Source organism: Pseudophryne corroboree, chromosome 1, assembly GCF_028390025.1.
Source record: "Pseudophryne corroboree isolate aPseCor3 chromosome 1, aPseCor3.hap2, whole genome shotgun sequence".
In the NCBI taxonomy this organism is placed as follows: domain Eukaryota; kingdom Metazoa; phylum Chordata; class Amphibia; order Anura; family Myobatrachidae; genus Pseudophryne; species Pseudophryne corroboree.
The window spans coordinates 37,188,540-37,207,167 of NC_086444.1; the positions used below are offsets into that span (position 1 = coordinate 37,188,540).

The window sequence follows — 18,628 nt, forward strand, 5'->3', positions numbered from 1 at the left end:
GACTTTGACAGTCCACCCTTTGGCAGTCAATAATAACTGCCACCTTCTAAAACATTTCAAAAGGAGAAAAATATATATGTCAGGGGTTAATTCATTTCCATGGTTGGGTAAGGGAGGAGAGAGGAGTAGGTGGGAAGAGGGTATGACCTAGTGAGATAGCAGAAGCATGCGTGTATGAGTCCATGTTTGGGGGGTCATGTATCATCGTGCCGTACGTGTTGTAAATCAAGCTTCGAGGTATTGCGAAGTATACATTTGAATTCCTTCTTATCCCGTGGTACGGGTCTGTGGATGGGCTGTCAAACTTTACCGAGCTCTTTTCGGATTTTGAACAAAATGGGGAGCACATTTTAGTTGATGATACATGAATGGGGGAATATGTGATTGCTGATATCTGTGCTTGTATTCCCTATACTATGTGTGTCATTACCTGAGGGTTGTAGAAATGAAGAAAAGACATAATTACGGTAAATGCGGTGGTATTCTATGTCAGGTTAATGTACATCTGTCGGTTGAAGTTTTGTTCGGTATCAGTTGAAAGTCGTCTTCTTTGCGCTGTGTTGCCCATTAGGTGTGAGCAAAAAGCTTTGTCAATGCCATTAGATTTACAAAAAATGTTGGGCTAGCGTAAGTTTAAGAATTCTAGGGAAACTGGGGATCCATGGCAAAGTTCATCAAGTGTCCATATCTCAAGTCGTCAAAACTTCTTCTTTGGTCTATCCGTGGTCTGTATAGCGTCTCGTCAACTTCCTCGTCCAAGTGGGTCTTTTTATCTTGGAGAAAAACCAGAAAAACAGGTGAAAGAAACGGACCGTAGGAATCGCATTTTCATCACATCATTGTTTCTATCATTGGGTCATAAATCAAATCCAGGTTAATTACAGTTTCCTCACTCCTCAAACTCATTACATTAGTACGACGATTGCACCTCATTAAAGCCTGACCGCATCTAAATATCAAACCGATCGTTATGATAACACCTAAGATACATAGGAGAAACTTCCCAACATCCATTATGACTCCTTGAGCCCAGTCTCCCAAACCAGAGAACCAATTTTGCGGGTTCAACCATGACACCCAACCAGTCAGCTCATTACCTACAGCAGCAAGAGTGAGATTGTGTTTTCGGCGAAATTCCCACTTCAATTGGAGAATATCGTCCATCTTTTGGTCTATGACCTCGACCGGATCCTCGGTGCTATTCGTGATATACGTGCAACACTTCACGCCGTACTGTGTTGCCAATGTAACACAATATCCGCCTGTCACTGCTGTGAGGTAATTAAGAACCATTCTATGCTGCACCAGTTCTGTTTTATAAGCTTGAAGTTCCCTTCCAGTATATCTAAACGTGTCATCATACATTTCAGTGATATTATCTAACAAATTTGCGAGCGCCGATATGTATTTATAATTTAGCACTCCTCTAGCGGTGCGGGTGAAATCTAACGCGATTAAGAATTGAATCCCGGTGGATTCACTTATCAGATCAGAGGCCGGATGCTCTGTCTTCCCTATCAGGTGCCTTTTAACAACGTGCTCGTAATGGGTGTGAGTATAAGGAGCTTGGGCACCACGATGTATGTCTTTCATTTTATCATGTGTTACAGTCATTACTTCAGGCAATACTTTTCCAATATAACACAATCCTTCAGAGTTTGGGGCAAGCCACTTGTACGCCTTTCTCCCGCATATGAAATATGCATCATCGGGGAGAACATATGGGACGGAGAAGGACATAACCATATTACACACCTTCCAGGTGAAATCTCCTAACCCTAATTCTTCCATCTGCTTAATACACGTATCAGGTTGTACGATATGTGCACAGTATCCTGGTGATACTTCTCCAACTCTCGTAATCCTATTTCCTAAGGTGTACCTATACCGGAAAGATTTTCCTCTACTGGCTATGTGGCGTACAAGCTCTGTATCTGTAGGCATTCTATCTGCTCTATGCGAAAAGGTCATGGTGTGGTTACTCCATGACACTTCCCAATTTCCCGGCTTTCTGGGATTGGAGATGTTGAAACATAATAGGGACCTATCCACATGGTATTGGTGGAGCTTCAAACTAGGAGGGCTGGAGATATTAAACCTCCTGTCCACCGGTCTCCCACCATTTAACTCAAGTACCTCCCCTATCGTTAAAGGAAATGGCACTAGCCCTGATTTGCTATGACCTTGAGGTACTTGAGAGCATACCCAACAATCTGTTTTGTTTAACACATTACCCACTAAGGAGTGATAGTCACTCAATGGATGCCGGTCCATATGGATATTAAAACTGGATTGGCATTTCTTAATGCACCCATCTTCAATGACATTGTTACAGAGCCTACAGATACAGTTTTCTTCAGCTAACAATCCGTCACAATTCCTTCTATGGTCAATGCTATCGGATCGTTTTCTGATACTCGCCTTTGCTTGTTGGTTAGGTTGATCCTGGAAAACTACGCCTCCATCTTTATCATCAGAACCCATTCCAGAACCTCTATCGACCTCCATGGTACTCTTGCCGGAACAGACTGCTCTGGTCAACATCATGGTCAACAGGAAAATCCGGATCACAGTCTCTTGGGGCAAGTCCATCTTATAGAAGGAAACAGAGAAGAATGAGAAGGAGGAAAAAGAAATTTGCGGGAGAGGGGATGGGAAGTGGAGGAAAATAATAAAAGGGAGTGGGGAGTCAACAACAGCTCTCGGTCTTCAAGGCTCAGGTGCCGCCTCAGTCCTCCTGGAACAGACACTCCAGTGATACAACCTCTACCGTCTGTTCCTTATCACGGGACCTCTCTGGATCAGCAACCTTCTTGCAGTGGGATGAATGGACCCAAGTCTCTCTCTCAGCAACCTTTAATGCTGCAGTGCTAGTCAATAAGACCTGGTATGGTCCTTCCCATCTATCAATAAGGCAACCTGAGCGTAGAAAATTCCGTATCATTACATAATCCCCAGGTTCAATGTCATGACAATTACTATCAGGTAGATCAGGAATCACCAACTTCAGATTATCATTTTGATTCCTTAACTGTTTACTCATGTTAATCAAGTACTTTACAGTTACTTCATTGTTACATTTCAAATCATCCTGAGGGTTAATCATAACATGCGGTTGTCGACCAAACAAGATATTAAGAGGGGACCTGGGAGTGGTTCTGATGCTGTACAGTACAATGGGTAAAGCTTCTGGCCATGTCAATCCTGTCTCTGCCATCACTTTACTCAATTTATTTTTAATAGTGCTGTTCACTCTTTCGACCTTCGCACTCGCCTGTGGACGGTACGGAGTGTGCAGCTTGCTATCAACTTACACATTCCTTGAAAGACATCACCTGTAAAATGGGTACCCCTATCACTTTCGATTATTCTAGGGATACCATATCTACATACAAATTCCTGCACAATTTTCTTAGCAGTAAACATAGCGGTATTTGTAGCCGCAGTAAATGCTTCGACCCAATTTGAGAAAACATCTATACAAACAAGTACATATTTCAAATTCCGACAAGGGGGTAATTGTATAAAGTCAATTTGTATTACCTGGAAAGGGCCGCAAGCAGGTGGGATATGGGATGGTTCTGTAGGTATTGCCTTTCCAATATTCTTTCTCAAACAGGTAAGGCATGACATTGCTCTTTTACTCGCATGAGAGGAGAATCCTGGGGCGCACCAATAGGCTCTTACCAATTTGCACATCCCTTCCTTGCCTAGATGAGTCAGCCCGTGAGCTGCTTCAGCCAGACATGGAAGATATGCTCTGGGGGCCACTGGTTTACCATGTCCATCCGTCCAGAGTCCTGAGGACTCCTGGCCACATCCCTTTGCCTTCCAGACTGCCTTTTTCTGTGTGGAACACAAATTTTGCATTTCACACAACTTCTGTGTGTTAATGGTATTAAATACCATCAATTGTGTGGTGTCTGTCTGTATGGGGGTAGCAGCTGCTAACTTAGCAGCTTCGTCTGCTCGGCTGTTACCAAGTGATACCGGGTCTTGGCTATATGTGTGTGCTTTACATTTGATAACAGCCACTCTGTCGGGTTCTTGTATCGCTGTTAGAAGCCTTTTTATGTGAGCTGCATGCGCTACCGGTGTACCAGCTGCCGTCATGAAATTTCTGAGGCGCCATAGGGCTCCGAAATCATGGACTACCCCGAATGCGTATCTAGAATCGGTGTAGATATTGGCTGACTTACCCTTAGCCAATTCACATGCTCTGGTTAGGGCGACCAGTTCAGCAACCTGGGCTGAGTGAGGTGGGCCTAGCGGTTCCGCTTCTATGGTGTCTTGGTCATCTACGACTGCGTATCCAGTACACAAGTCTCCCGAGTCTGACTGTCTATGGCAACTACCGTCCGTGTAGAACGTGAGTTCTGCATCTTTCAGTGGGTTGTCACTGATGTCAGGCCTTGCGGTAAAATTTTGGGTCAAATATTCCATACAATCATGTGTATCTTCCTTTGTATTAAATCCTCCTTCCCCATCACTCTCACCTTCCACCCTTTGTGCCTGACCAGGCACACCTGGGAGATACGTTGCAGGATTTAATGCACTGCATCTCCTTATGGTGATGTTTACGGGGGCCATTAGTGCCAATTCCCATCTTGTAAACCTCGCTGATGAGACGTGTCTGGTTTGGGCAGAATTCAATAAGGCTGATACTGCATGTGGCGTATGAATTGTGAGGTTGTGGCCTAGCACGACATCTTCGCTTTTTGTCACTAGCAATGCTATCGCAGCAACGCTTCGCAAGCATGTGGGGAGGGATCGCGCTACCGTGTCTAGCTGAGCGCTGTAGTATGCAACTGGCCTACTGGCATCACCGTGTTTTTGGGTTAGTACACCTGCCGCGCAACCAGCACTTTCTGTTCCGTATAGTTCAAAGGGTTTCCCATAGTCTGGCATACCTAGTGCTGGTGCCTGCGTTAGGCACTGTTTGAGTCTCTCAAATGCTGTTTCGGACTCGTCTGTATGCGAAATCCTATCAGGTTTGTTTGAGGAGACCATTTCCTGCAAAGGTAACGCCAAAATGGAAAACCCTGGGATCCAATTACGGCAATACCCACACATTCCTAAAAACGTTCTGATCTGTTGCTGGGTTTGTGGCAGAGTCATGTCTCTAATTGCTTGGATTCTATCAGCGGTCAGGTGTCTCAGTCCTTGTGTTAGACAGTGTCCCAAATATTTTACCTTAGTTTGGCATAATTGTAACTTGTCTTTGGACACCTTGTGTCCGGTGTCTGAAAGATGAAACAGGAGCTGTTTCGTATCCTTCAGAGATGCTTCCAGTGAATCTGAACACAGTAATAAATCGTCCACATACTGTATCAATACTGATCCACTGTCTGGTTGGAAAGACTGTAAACAATCATGCAAAGCCTGAGAAAATATACTTGGACTATCTATGAAACCTTGGGGTAATCGAGTCCACGTGTATTGGACTCCTCTGTATGTGAATGCAAACAAATATTGGCTGTCAGGGTGCAGAGGTACCGAAAAGAAAGCGGAGCAGAGGTCAATAACAGTGAAAAATTTGGCAGTGGGAGGGATTTGCATTAGGATGACAGCTGGATTTGGCACTACGGGGAACTGACTCTCAACTATTTTGTTAATCCCCCTTAGATCCTGCACTAGTCTGTAACCCCTCCCCCCACTCTTTTTCACAGGGAAGATGGGACTATTAGCAGTGCTGGACGTTCTTACCAGAATGCCCTGTTGTAGCAAGTGCTCTATTACTGGGTAAACTCCTAACTCCACCTCTGGCTTCAGAGGGTACTGTGGGATTTTTGGAGCTATCCTACCATCTTTTACTTGTACAACTACTGGAGCTACGTTTGCCATTAATCCAGTGTCTTGTCCGTCTTTTGTCCAAAGTGACTCTGGTATCTGAGATGTCATCTCTTCTATTTGGGATGGATTCCTATTTGTCATAATGGTATGTGACATTAATTTTGATGGGGAGTCTAACATGTCTCGCATTTCCTGAGCGTGTTTCTCAGGTATGTCCAAGAATACACCTTCAGGAGTACAATAAATGACGCACCCCATTTTACACAGTAAGTCTCTTCCCAGGAGACTGGTTGGTGCCGATGCAGCCAGCAAAAAGGAATGCTTGGTATGCAAAGGCCCTATTGTAATCTCGGCTGGTTTGCTAACAGGGTAGTGCTGGACTACTCCTGTTACTCCCATGGCTGGAATTGTCCTACCAGTGGTTCTCATGCCCACTGTCGAATTTATCACTGACTTGGCCGCCCCTGTGTCTACAAGAAAGTTTAAAGTTTTACCAGCTACATTAATTGCGATCTCGGGTTCACTTCCAAGGTTGGCAATTAATTTTACTGGCTGCAGATTACAGGTATGGCCACACCCCTATTGGGTATGGTGACCTCCCTGAATCCCGCTGGCAGCAACTACTTGTGAGGGAGATAGTTGGGAACTACCAGAGGCATGCCAGTCTCTGTTTGGGGGATATCTTTTTGTTTCCCCTGTATGTGGCTCATAACTCCGTTTCTGCGGACCTTGCTCCCAATGTCGTGTGTCGTGTCGTTGTCTAGGGGGTTGGTATGAGTTTCGTGGATTCTTTACTCTACAATCTCGTGCCATGTGTCCCTGTTTGTGACAAGAATAACAAGTAACCATACTTGACTTACCCACAGGATTTGGTGATACAAACAAAGGCTGCCTTGTGGTCAGGGCCTGTATACTTACTGACATTAATTTATCACCTTGTTGTTCCCTGTGTCTGGTGATGTTTCTATCGTGATCAATAGCAGCCTCTCTCAAAGTAGCCACAGACAGACCTCGCCAACATGGTTGTGTGGTCTGTACCCTAGTCTTCAATGACTCTTTTAAACCATCCATCAGTACCGATACTGCTACTTCCCGATGGTTTGTGTCTGTTTTAATGTCCTCTATGCCTGTGTATTTTGCCATTTCTAATAATGCTCTGTGAAAATACTCTGCAGCTGTCTCTGACTCCTTCTGTTTAATGGAGAATATCTTATTCCATTTAGCTACTGCTGGGAAATACTCTTTTAGCTGCAAGTTTATTCTTTTCACATTATCTTGGTTGTACACATCTGTAAGAGGTACATCATGATCTAGTCCGCAATCAGCTAAAAATTGAGTTGCGTCGACATTTGAGGGTAAACATGCTCTCAGCAATATCTGCCAGTCTTTATTGTTGGGCTCTGCAGTGTTACCTAAGTCTTTGATGTATTTTTGACTGGCAACTAAGTCTTTTCTAGGGTCAGGAAATTCAGACACTATGGTCCTTAATTCCATTCGGGAAAATGGAGTGTACATGGCAATGTTCCTAATGGGAGTGGCTCCTGATGCGTCTGTTTTCCCATTTGGCACTGCTATTACTCTAACAGGTGTAATTCTAACAACCTCATTCTGTGTAGATTCTACAGGCTGTGGTGAAATAGTTTCAGCATAATGCATGGTGCCGTACTTACCAGTTGATACGACCTCACCTATCCCTCCGCTAGGGGCCTTTACTAATCTCGTGGGTGGAGCTGTGCCTACTGTGGTCTCTGCTATGGTGGCTGCTAGAGAGAGCGCTGAAATCGTTGCCGATTCGTCCTCTTGATCACACTCCTGAGGAAAGTTCAAAACAGGGTACAACTTGCACGGGTTAATACTTGCATGGGTTAATGGGTTAACATTATCATTAACATTTACACAGTTACTAAGTGGTTTTGTGTTACACCTCAGTGCGTCTTTCTCCGCAATCAACTTCTCTCCTGATATATATGGTGGCGGTGGGGCCGTGGCAATCAGTTTTCTGTTAGAGCCAGATCCCACCGCCTGAGCCAAACCTCTCTGTATCTCACCTTCCTGTTGCCACAACTGTAAATAATCATAATGCTGGATTCGTCTCTTTGTTGATTTTATGAGACATATCCTCCTCCTTAAATTTTGTAACACTTCTGAGCTGAAGCTCCCTACTCTTGGGAATTTCTCCCCGTCATGTACAGTCATTCTCTCCCATTCATCACATAAAGTTTCTGTGTGACTTCCATATTTCTCACACATTATATACCTGGCCGACCCAATTGGTCGGACCACTGAATCAACCCGAACCGAGGTTGATCGCCCCCTACCTGAACAAGTGGCCCCCATAGTTCGAAAGTGTTGCTTTATTTAGCCAACCCTTTACGCAAAACCAAATGTCAACAATAGGCTGACGGTGGCGGTTTACCGAGTACCCCACTCACTCGCCCACGCCGACCAATACGACCTGATCACACCGATATGGTGCTGGCGTACTCGACCTAGGGCCCCTGCGACCTGAACCTCTATTTACTGGAACCTGCGAGGGTTATCCGAAGAACACTTACTCTTTCCAGTAACTATTGGTTGCTGGATAGTTCCTGAGTGAGCAGCAAACTTCCCTTAAAATAAAAAAATTACACAAATCACGTTAGAGTGTACAGATAGCGTTTGTGACCCCTTTACTCTAATGGTATTAGGTCAGATTACTAACTACTGCACACACTTACGTGCGGTCCAGTCGTTCAGTACACAAACAACTAAGCTTATGTACGGAAAGACCAATGGAATCGAAACTTACGACTGCGAATTCCTTCAGCCAGAGCTTATATGGCCTATATGGGTGTTGCACCAACCCTTTTCGGTGTTGTGCCTGTGAACTGTATAGCGGACTTCCTTGTCGGCTGTACCTGGACCTCCTGGTCTGTTATGACCTCCTGGTCTTGTTACAGTATGACCTCCTGGTCTTGTTACAGTATGACCTCCTGGTCTGCTATACTCTAATGCTCAAAATTGTATATTTAACCAGAGATGCCTCCCTAGCCACCGTGCACGTCACTTACACGCATGTACCTCACGAGTACTCGACTTTTCTTGTGGTTCAACCTTTAAAAATTGTAAAAACACTCACTCATCACATGTACACTTTTGTTTTCTATTTCTATTTCTGCGCAGAAATTTTTCTTCAGATCAGGTGTGTTACCAATTAGGAGCAGGATCTGTTAATTAAATTTCGGACACCCAAAAATAGACTTGCGTTATTTCTCGCCTCGCGTTATTTATCGCTTTGCGTTATTTATCAACTTATCGTGACTTGAGCTACGTGGGCGTAACCGGACGCTCCGTTGCGTAACGTACGCTGCGTGCGTCGGCCTTTGGATTGCGTACGCAGGTCTTTGTTAGAGACACGTATACGCAAAGCAAAGATCCACCGTAACACAATTTATACTTTTATCAATGTAGATGATCCTTGATCATCTACCACACAACACACTGACTTCGCCTTATCTCCCAGGCAAAACTGTGTGTTTGTCTATCTTTTAACTATATTACCTTTACTCTTAAACTATGAAATAACGGCAAATCTTTTTTTAGCACTTCTATCAACTATAAAACTGGCAGACAGGAGAGTGATATACGAAAATGAAAAAGAAAAAGAAATGCAGATATATATATGTGTGCGTGTGTACGCAAGACAGAAAAATAAACAGTTTTAAAAGACACTAGCGTTTTGTTCTTACCTCCGGTTCCCGGATTCCTTCAGCACTCTTTACCTAAGCGAAGCAGACGCTTATCCTGTCAGCACTACGAGGGATACAACCTCCCGCCCTTTGCTGAGGGATAATGTCTGCTGATCTACCTAGTGCAGATATGTGAAGGACGGGCGAGCCGCCAATTGATAAAGCAAAATATTTATCGTATATAAAACACTTTAAGATGTCTAAGAACACTATACGCTATCTACGTAAGAAGTACCGTAAGGGTACGCAAGTTGTGTAGCGATCGCTCAACCGTAGTCGAGACGCTCAAGCGTCACGTTCGCTTACGGCCCAGTGATCACAGGCAGGCACGCTATTGGCTGCCGACTAACGTAATGATTCGCTATAGCGTAGCGTACGCTCGGGACCACGAGGAGATCACCAGCGGTGCAGACGCTTACAACGTTAAACCTTTATATCTATACCTTTAACGATGAGATACACAGTATACCTTAGTGTAGAGACAGAGTGTAAGTGCAACCTGGTGTAACCTGATTAACTACAAAGCTGCTTGAGCGTCACCGACGCTCAGAGAATACTTAACCCTTATAAAGAATACACAGATACCTGGGCTTAGGGTCCAAAACCTATTATATGTATTATAACTATTATACTTGCAAAAGGAATCACAGTACAAATGATACACTACAATATAACATAAACCAACTAACCAGATAAACTACACAGGAAATACAATACAATACAATTAAAGGAAAATACGAGAGAGATAGAGAGAGAGAGAGAGATGGCTCACAGTAAGACAATATGATTACGGAGAAAACTTTCGCACAAGGGGAAACGATCGCATGCGCCTCGATATCCAGCTCCCGATTATCAGCAATGAGAACCGTTGAAGAGAGAGAGAACTGGATACGGTCGGCCTGCCTATTTATGCCCCACACACAATACAATTCAATGGTCCCTACAATCTCATTGTTCATTGGACATAGGAATTCGGCTTCGCATTATAACAAAAGGTCATAGGTTGATTCATACAGGTGGGCTGTGACTATTTCCAACTGCTCAGGTGGGAGGGAAACTGGGTTTCCCGCCGCATGGGTAATAAAGTGCAAATAAAGTAAATGTTCATAAACTTCTTATGTCCATAACTATTCGCACGAGCGATTGATCTGCTTCAAACCAACACCGGAATATTTCTAATTAAATATTCTTCCGATGGATACTAAACACCACTGTATTACTCCTGTCTGACCCTTCGTATCAAACAAAGAGGGATTCCTCTGTTCATAAACATTCTATATTAACCAAACTTTCAGAATCTATCAAAGGGACCATGATCTACAAAATACATTATTAGTGAAAATATGTAATGATTGAGTCGCACGCTACGATCGCATAAACTCTACCGTAAATACGCATACCATGCGCCTGCGGGTGCCCGCGACTGTGAGTATGCGCACGTACGGGAGAGCGTACGCATGCGCAGCACGGACCTGTGTGAGGTGCAAATATGGTAGTGTGCATAGAGATATTTTTCTGACTTTGACAATATATATATATATATTTGACAGGTTCACGGCACTCCCAATTCCCAAAAGACTCTAAATACAAGAGGTATGGCCTGTGCCCTCCCTGGTTACAGCAGCGCTGTGTCCAATGTAGTATGCAGAGATGGGCGGCACTCACGGCGCAGGAAAAACAGACAAGCAAGTCTGGAAGTTTCAATCAACGTTTCAATGTGTATTATAACATTCCTGACGAAAATGTTATAATACACATTGAAACGTTGATTGAAACTTCCAGACTTGCTTGTCTGTTTTTCCTGCGCCGTGAGTGCCGCCCATCTCTGCATAATATATATATATATATATATATATATATATACTATAGATAGATAGATACTGTATACGTATAGTGGACTTACTGAATGAAACTACAGGCAGCAGTATAGCAACTGCCGCAAGATCTTAGATGTTTTACTGGAGTGTCAGTAAATTTCTGTTTGGATTGTCATTTATTTTCTACTCAATATAATATATATATTTGTTGGAGCAGAAGACGAGTCTGTATGCTATTGGATACTATGCCCCCGATTTCGGATTAAGGGCGATTTCATTCTACAATTATAAATCCATAACTGCTGCGGACTCGCGAGTCTCGGCAGATGAACTGTGCATTTTATGAGTATGACATAGGAGATATTAAAATCCATACAAAGCTTCGTAGAGATTAATGGCGGCAGTATATAATAGGTTAAATCTGTATGAATAATAGTCCTCTTCCTTAATTAGACCGTAATAATTACTTTTCAACTGTGGCAATAAATCTGTAAATAGACTTAGGACTGCAAGAACCTGAGCGTCTCGGGTGACATCGAGTCCGCTGAGGCCACCCACGTCCTGCTGGGATATTTAATCTCTTATCGTTCAGAGAGAGGTAAATATGACAGTATCATCTTCTCATTGTCACATTAAAGTCCCTCTTAGGCTGAGGGAACATAGGGTTATAGGTCACTGGCAGATAAGTGTAATGTAATTAATTGCTATTTGTTATTTGTGGCTTATTCTTGGCATATCTGACGTATAGTGATCTTGCCGCGCCCGGTGATTATAATCTGCGTGCGCCCCCTGATTCCTTCAAAACAATTTAAAAAAAAAAGAATACTAATCGCTGACCCAGCACAGGGTTTAAATGTCCTTACTGTAGTTAGTTGTTTTTACATTGAAATAGATATGGGTCACAGGTTCCAGGAATACAGGTGGCCAATATGGTTCCGGTATGAATGGTCGACCATGTTATGGTCGACAGTCATTAGGTCGACCACTATTGGTCGACGTTGACATGGTCGACATGGACACATGGTCGACACATGAAAGGTCGACATGGTTTTTTTTACTTTTCTTGGTGTCGTTTTTTGCGTAATGTGACTGGGAACCCCAATTAGTGCACCGCGTCCCCTCGCATACCGCTTCGCTCGGCACAGATTACCGTTCCAATCGTAGTCCACGTGGATCGTAAAGTATGGAAAAGTTCCCCAAAAGAAAAAAAAGTTCAAAAACTCATGTGTCGACCTTTTCATGTGTCGACCATTTTCATGTGTCGACCATGTGTCCATGTCGACCATGTAAATGTCGACTAATAGTGGTCGACCTAATGACTGTCGACCATAACATGGTCGACCATCTGAACGGATACCGGCCAATATCTCTGTATACAATTGTACCTGGGGCCAGTTCACATTGGATATTGGAACTAAAGCGACATGGTTTCTTTGGTTATATAATTATTGCTTTTTTTGTTATTCTTTGTGGGAATTAATTTTTTTTTTTTTTTTTTGTAAGACACTCTTGATTTTAATGGTGTGTTCTTGTAGGGGTTGGGATCACAGTGCCGGCGGTCAGAATACCGATAGTGGCATACTGATGTGCAGAATCTCAACAGGGGAAGTATACTTGCTGCTCACCAATGGAACCCTAACCCTCCTATCTTGCAGCCTAAACCTAACCCTATCCCCCTGCAGCCTAAACGTAACTCTCCCCGGGGGTGCCTAAACCAAACCCCTCCTCCCCGCTGCCTAAACCTAACCCCACTGTCCTGCAGCCTAACCCCAACCCTCCCCGCACAGCCTAAACCAGTGGTTTCCAAACTTTTTTGAATCACGGCGCCCTAGAATATCACAATTTTTTTCACGGCACCCCTAGGCCAAAAATTTCTTATTGGGAAATTTATTAAGAAATATTACATTAAGTAGATCGCGTTTATATGTCATCCTTAGGGTCAGTTGTGTGGTGAGGGACAAGATTTGCTTCTGTTTGGCCACATATTTTATGACTGGCAGCCACCAGCACTGTTTTTGCCTGTTATATTGACCATGAATAATTTGAATTGGTCCTGGACCTCCAACCCAGGGCACCCCTGCAAGTGTCCCGAGGCACCCCAGGGAGCCACGGCATACAGTTTGGGAACCTCTGGCCTAAACCTAACACACACACACCCCCGCGGCTTACCTGTCAGTTTGGTCAGCTGATGTTAATTTGGGATTCCAGTAGTCAGGATTCAGACGCCAGGCTTGTGACTCTATTCAGGATGCCGGTGTCGTCATTCCAAATAATGTCTGTATTTTGACTGCCGAGATCCTTACTGGATCCCTTCTTGTAGGGCTAACTGAAGCCAGGTAACCACTAAAAGGAGAGCATTAACCGTTTGTCATTTGGTGCAGTACAGCCTGACATGGCCTGTACAACACAAATGGTCATCTGTAGATGGACAGTCTCTCAAAACATTATGTTGAAAAATAGTGTATTGTCAACCTCAGTAGTAAAAAGTTGTGTGCTGCTTAATGTTACAGTTTTGTCATTTTGAACGTAAATGTTTTGCAATGATTCTGCATGAATAATGAGCCTTTGTTTTCCTTTTTAGGTGCATGAGAAGTTACAGAAACATGGCCTTCACTACGACTCCAGTGTTCCTTCAGACATCACCACTGACACCTTAAGACCAAAGCACCAGCAGAAAAATAACCAGCACCATCTGGACTGGTTACCGAACTCAGACTCTGGCCAGTCAGCGCAGAGTGGATTTCTGAATGCAGAAACCGGCAAAGAGGCCTCTAATGTCACCAAAAGTCCAAATCCGGAGATGTCGTCTCCATTTCTCAAATCTCAATCAAAAAAATCTAACGTGGGGAGTCCTTGGAGTCACATTTCAACTTCAAAGGAAAGTCCAACCGGCAGTTCCGTCTCTTCGCCGAGTAGCAGCAGCGTTTCATCTGCTCCTAACAATGCCGAAAGTAATGGGCTTTCACCCGTAGAGGACCAAAAAGGTGTGGCTACTGGCCCACCCGAGCAACCCTTTGGTAATGCAAAAAAGAAATCTGGCAAAAAGGAGGCAAATCAAAATGTGCAGGTGACAGAACCTGAGCGGGCAAAAAATAACCCAAAAGCACTTGATCTCAAAAGTCACGACACTGCGGAGGCGAATAAAGATATTGAGAGTCTGCCAGCTACTCAGCAACGGCAAGATGCCACCTCAGTGAATATGAGCGAAAGTGATTCAAGCCATGTGCGCATCACAATTCCTATCAAATCCACACCAGTCGATCCACCTTTGAATCGAAGGAAAAAGAAACCTACTCTGAAACCAGCTGTAGACAAAAAGGTACCAGACCAGGACCAGCTTTCTGGGCGGCCAGTAACTAATGAAATGAGCAATCAAGTCGCTTCTCAACCCCAAGCAAACAAGAAAGACAGCAGAATAGTAAAACAGGGTAAAGTTACCAGTCATGAACTGCCATCAAAGTTAACGGACTTGAATGTAAGTGAAAGAAAAACATTCATAAATGGCATAACCCGTCTGCAAAAATCGGCTGCCCTACCTGTACCAAAAGCCATTTCCGATAGCTGTAGGTCTAAGTTGCCCGAGTCACATCACCCCAAATTAGCTGCAAAGAAAAGATGGGCATGCGGGAAACCTAAAATAAATACTCCCCATGAAAATCTAGTTTCTCTTTCTGAAAAAATTGTGGTAGATCCTCCGTCTGCTTACCCAATAACTCCTTCCAGCCCACTTTATACAAATACAGATAGCCTTACAGTGATTATGCCGGTGAAAAAGAAAAGGGGTAGACCAAAGAAACAACCTTTGCTTACTGTTGAGACAATCCATGAAGGAACGTCTACTAGCCCAGTAAGTCCCATCAACCGAGAGTTCCCTGGTATGAAGAAGAGAAAGGGTAGGCATAACCTTGCTGACCTGGTCCATATAACGCCTTCCATCGAAAAATCCATCAGTGAGTTAGAATTTCACAAAAAAGTTGGAAAGCTTGGAATATTGGATAAAAAAACAATTAGAACCATTAACAAAATGAAAACGCTCAAAAGAAAAAATATCCTGAACCAAATTTTGTCTTGCTCAAGCAGCATAGCCTTGAAATCTAAATCTCAACCACAGTCGAATGCAATAGCAACTGTAACGACAACTCTTGATGCCAGGTTGGGCAAGCAAATTAATGTCAGTAAGAGGGGGACAATCTACATAGGTAAGAAAAGGGGGAGAAAGCCGAGAGCAGAGCAGGTTCCCCAGCAAAATGAACGTAGAACAGCTATTAAACAGACCAGGCCTGTTTCTAGCCAGCCCGAAATCCCAGCAGTGCCTTCCAACTTGCAGTCCTTCGTGGCATCTTCACCAGCAGCTATTCACAGTTTTGCTACACACCTTATAGGTTCTAATGGAAATCATAGTCCTGCCAGCACTGACACAATATTTTCAGATTTAAAAACTATGCCAAATCTTCAACCAATCAGTGCTCTTCCAACGAAAACCCAGAAAGGAATAAGCGGCAGTTCATGGAAGTTGTCGCCACCAAGATTAATGGCTCACTCACCTTCTCATCTGTGTGAGATAGGCTCCTTAAAAGAGGTCACACTGTCACCAGTAAGCGAGTCTCACAGTGAAGAAACCATCCCGAGTGACAGCGGAATTGGTACAGACAACAACAGCACTTCTGACCAAGCTGAGAAGAGCTCAGAATCTCGTAGGAGGTACTCCTTTGATTTTTGCACCCTTGATAATCCAGAGGTTACTCCATCTGAAACCAGCACAAAGACCAAGCATGGCCACCGACAGAAACATCTAATCGTTGACAACTTTCTTGTTCATGAAAGTGTTAAAAAGCCAAAGCACAAGCGAAAGAGGAAAGGTTTGCAGAACAGGGACAATCTGCAGTTCCTTGCAGATCTTGAAGACCTTATAAACAAGTTTCAAGTCTTCAGAATTTCCCACAGGAGTTACACATTCTACCATGAAAATCCTTATCCCAGTATCTTCAGGATAAACTTTGATCACTATTACCCAGTGCCATATATACAGTATGACCCATTGCTCTACCTTCGCCGGACCTCTGACTTGAAGTCAAAGAAAAAGCGTGGTAGGCCTGCCAAAACCAATGACACCATGACAAAGGTGCCTTTTTTACAAGGGTTTGGATACCCTATTCCCAGTGGAAGTTACTATGCACCATATGGAATGCCTTACACATCAATGCCTATGATGAACCTTGGTTATTATGGTCAGTATCCAGCTCCTTTGTATCTGTCTCACACACTTGGGGCAACTTCTCCATTTATGAGGCCCTCTGTTCCACCACCACAGTTCCACACATCCTCTCATATGAAAATGTCTGCTGTTGCCAAGCATAAAACCAAACACGGCGTACACCTGCAGACATCAGTAGGTATGGGCTTAGGCGACATGACCTCATCCAAAACTGGAGCTGTTGGACTTTCAAGCAGCCGTCTTCACAAAAGGAAACACAAACATAAGCACAAACATAAGGATGATCGTGTCCTTGGTGGACATGGTGATTTCAGTGGTCTCTTTTCAGGCAAGTCCACAAGCTTTTCAGGTCATGCTGCAAACGAGAAACTCAGCAATTCTAGCAAAGACCTTTCCTCAGCAAATGATAAAAACAAATATAAAGAGAGGCCGAAGCACCAGCATTGTGAAACTGGACAAAGAGGTCCAAAATCGTCCTTTGAAGTGGACACACTTTCATCGTTATCACTTTCAGATGGTCAGCACTGGACTCAATCGAAAGATAAAACTGACTTAAGCAATGAATCTGTTGAAAACTGTTTGAAAAGGTATTCTGGGAATGACTGCAGTTCCCGAACAGATTCTTCCGACCTTTTCGGGGAAATTAATTCATCCAATGACAAGAGAGATGGAGAATTGAATGGCAATAAAAGGAGGACATTTGAAGGATTTGGATCCTATAGAGAGAAGGACATTCAGTCATTTCGAATGAACAAGAAGGACAGAAATGCCTTTGATCCTTCAGGATCAGGTAAGACCTGTTTCTGTTCCGCTCTACAGTAAGCTTAAATGTATACTAGTGTTGAAGCACCACTACTGTATATGTAAACTTATGGTTTAAAAATTAAATTGGCACATATTATGCTTATTTATAAACATAGATGTGGTATTTGCTTTTAAAAAAAAAAAAATTGGGGTTCATTCTTTTTTTCTTTTTAGTTTGGTATTCTATGTTTTATTTTTTGGGGGGTTATCTATTGCCTGATTGTAGATGTATCTCTGGACAATGCTCAATAAGTGGATAGTTTCAGTAAAATATTATTCCTGCAAAAAGAGAACAGTAATAAGTAAGGGCTGGTTCGTCTCTCAACCAAGTGATTGTTAACCTATTGGTTTGTCCTAGATTAAATGATGGATGTTCTACTTTAACTCACTTCTAAAATTGAGAATAATTTGCAGCACTTTTGAAGGTTATGGGGCCACCCAGTGCGGCCCGCAAACACTAACTTAGTCACTATTCAACACGTTTTCATTGGGAACAGTCTTTAGGGAAGTAAATGCACATCAAAGTAGGTACCCATACATGGGCACATGTGACCCCAGAGCCCAAGTGCCTCCACAGTTTGGTGCCGCACGGTCAGGCCTCGGACATTATATAACTAAATTTCCTGCCAGTGCTGTATGCCATCTGACCTTAATCCAAAATAGATTAGGATCAGTCTTTTTGGCGTCACTGAGACATAAGTCAGTCTAAAAATGACTTAATTTTCAGAATTGCAGCGCACATGGACAGAATTTAGAATTTACACAGTTCATACAGGCGCTGTGTGGTCTCTCTAGAAACTAGCTTTCCATAGAGCAATGGTCCCTAAATTCGGCCTTCAACAACTAACAGTCCAGGTTTTGAGGATATCCATGATTGAGCACAGATGGTTAAATCCTATTGGCTGACGTACTAAGTCACCTGTGCGTAAGCATGAATATCATTAAAACTTGGACTGTTATGGGTATATTTTCTAAAGTATGGTTTATAGAAGGGGAGATGTTGCCTCTAGCTATTATCTTCCAGAAAGTGCTAGATAAATTAGTAGAATCTGGTTGCTATGGGCAACATCTTCACTTCTAAAAACCTGCACTTTTTAGTAAATATACCCCTTAGGGTGCCTTGAAGACCAAGTTAGAAACTCAGCCATAGATGTTACAGAGAGTTAAGGTCTCCTCAATAGAGGATGGTAGCATAGGACCTATGGTGTATATCATTAGAAGCCCTCGCATACTCTCCAATATGACCCATTCCATTAGGTACAAATTGTTCT

The 18,628-nt window shown here is 43.3% G+C and overlaps 1 protein-coding gene across 1 annotated transcript in view; it reads left to right on the plus strand.

Moving 5' to 3' along the window:
* Positions 1-18,628, plus strand: part of SETBP1 (SET binding protein 1) — a 217,755-nt gene that overhangs the window by 165,462 nt on the left and 33,665 nt on the right. The window contains exon 3 of the mRNA XM_063958283.1: positions 13,920-17,343. Within this exon, the coding sequence (XP_063814353.1) occupies positions 13,920-17,343 (3,424 nt within the window). The remainder of the gene's footprint in view (positions 1-13,919; positions 17,344-18,628) is intronic.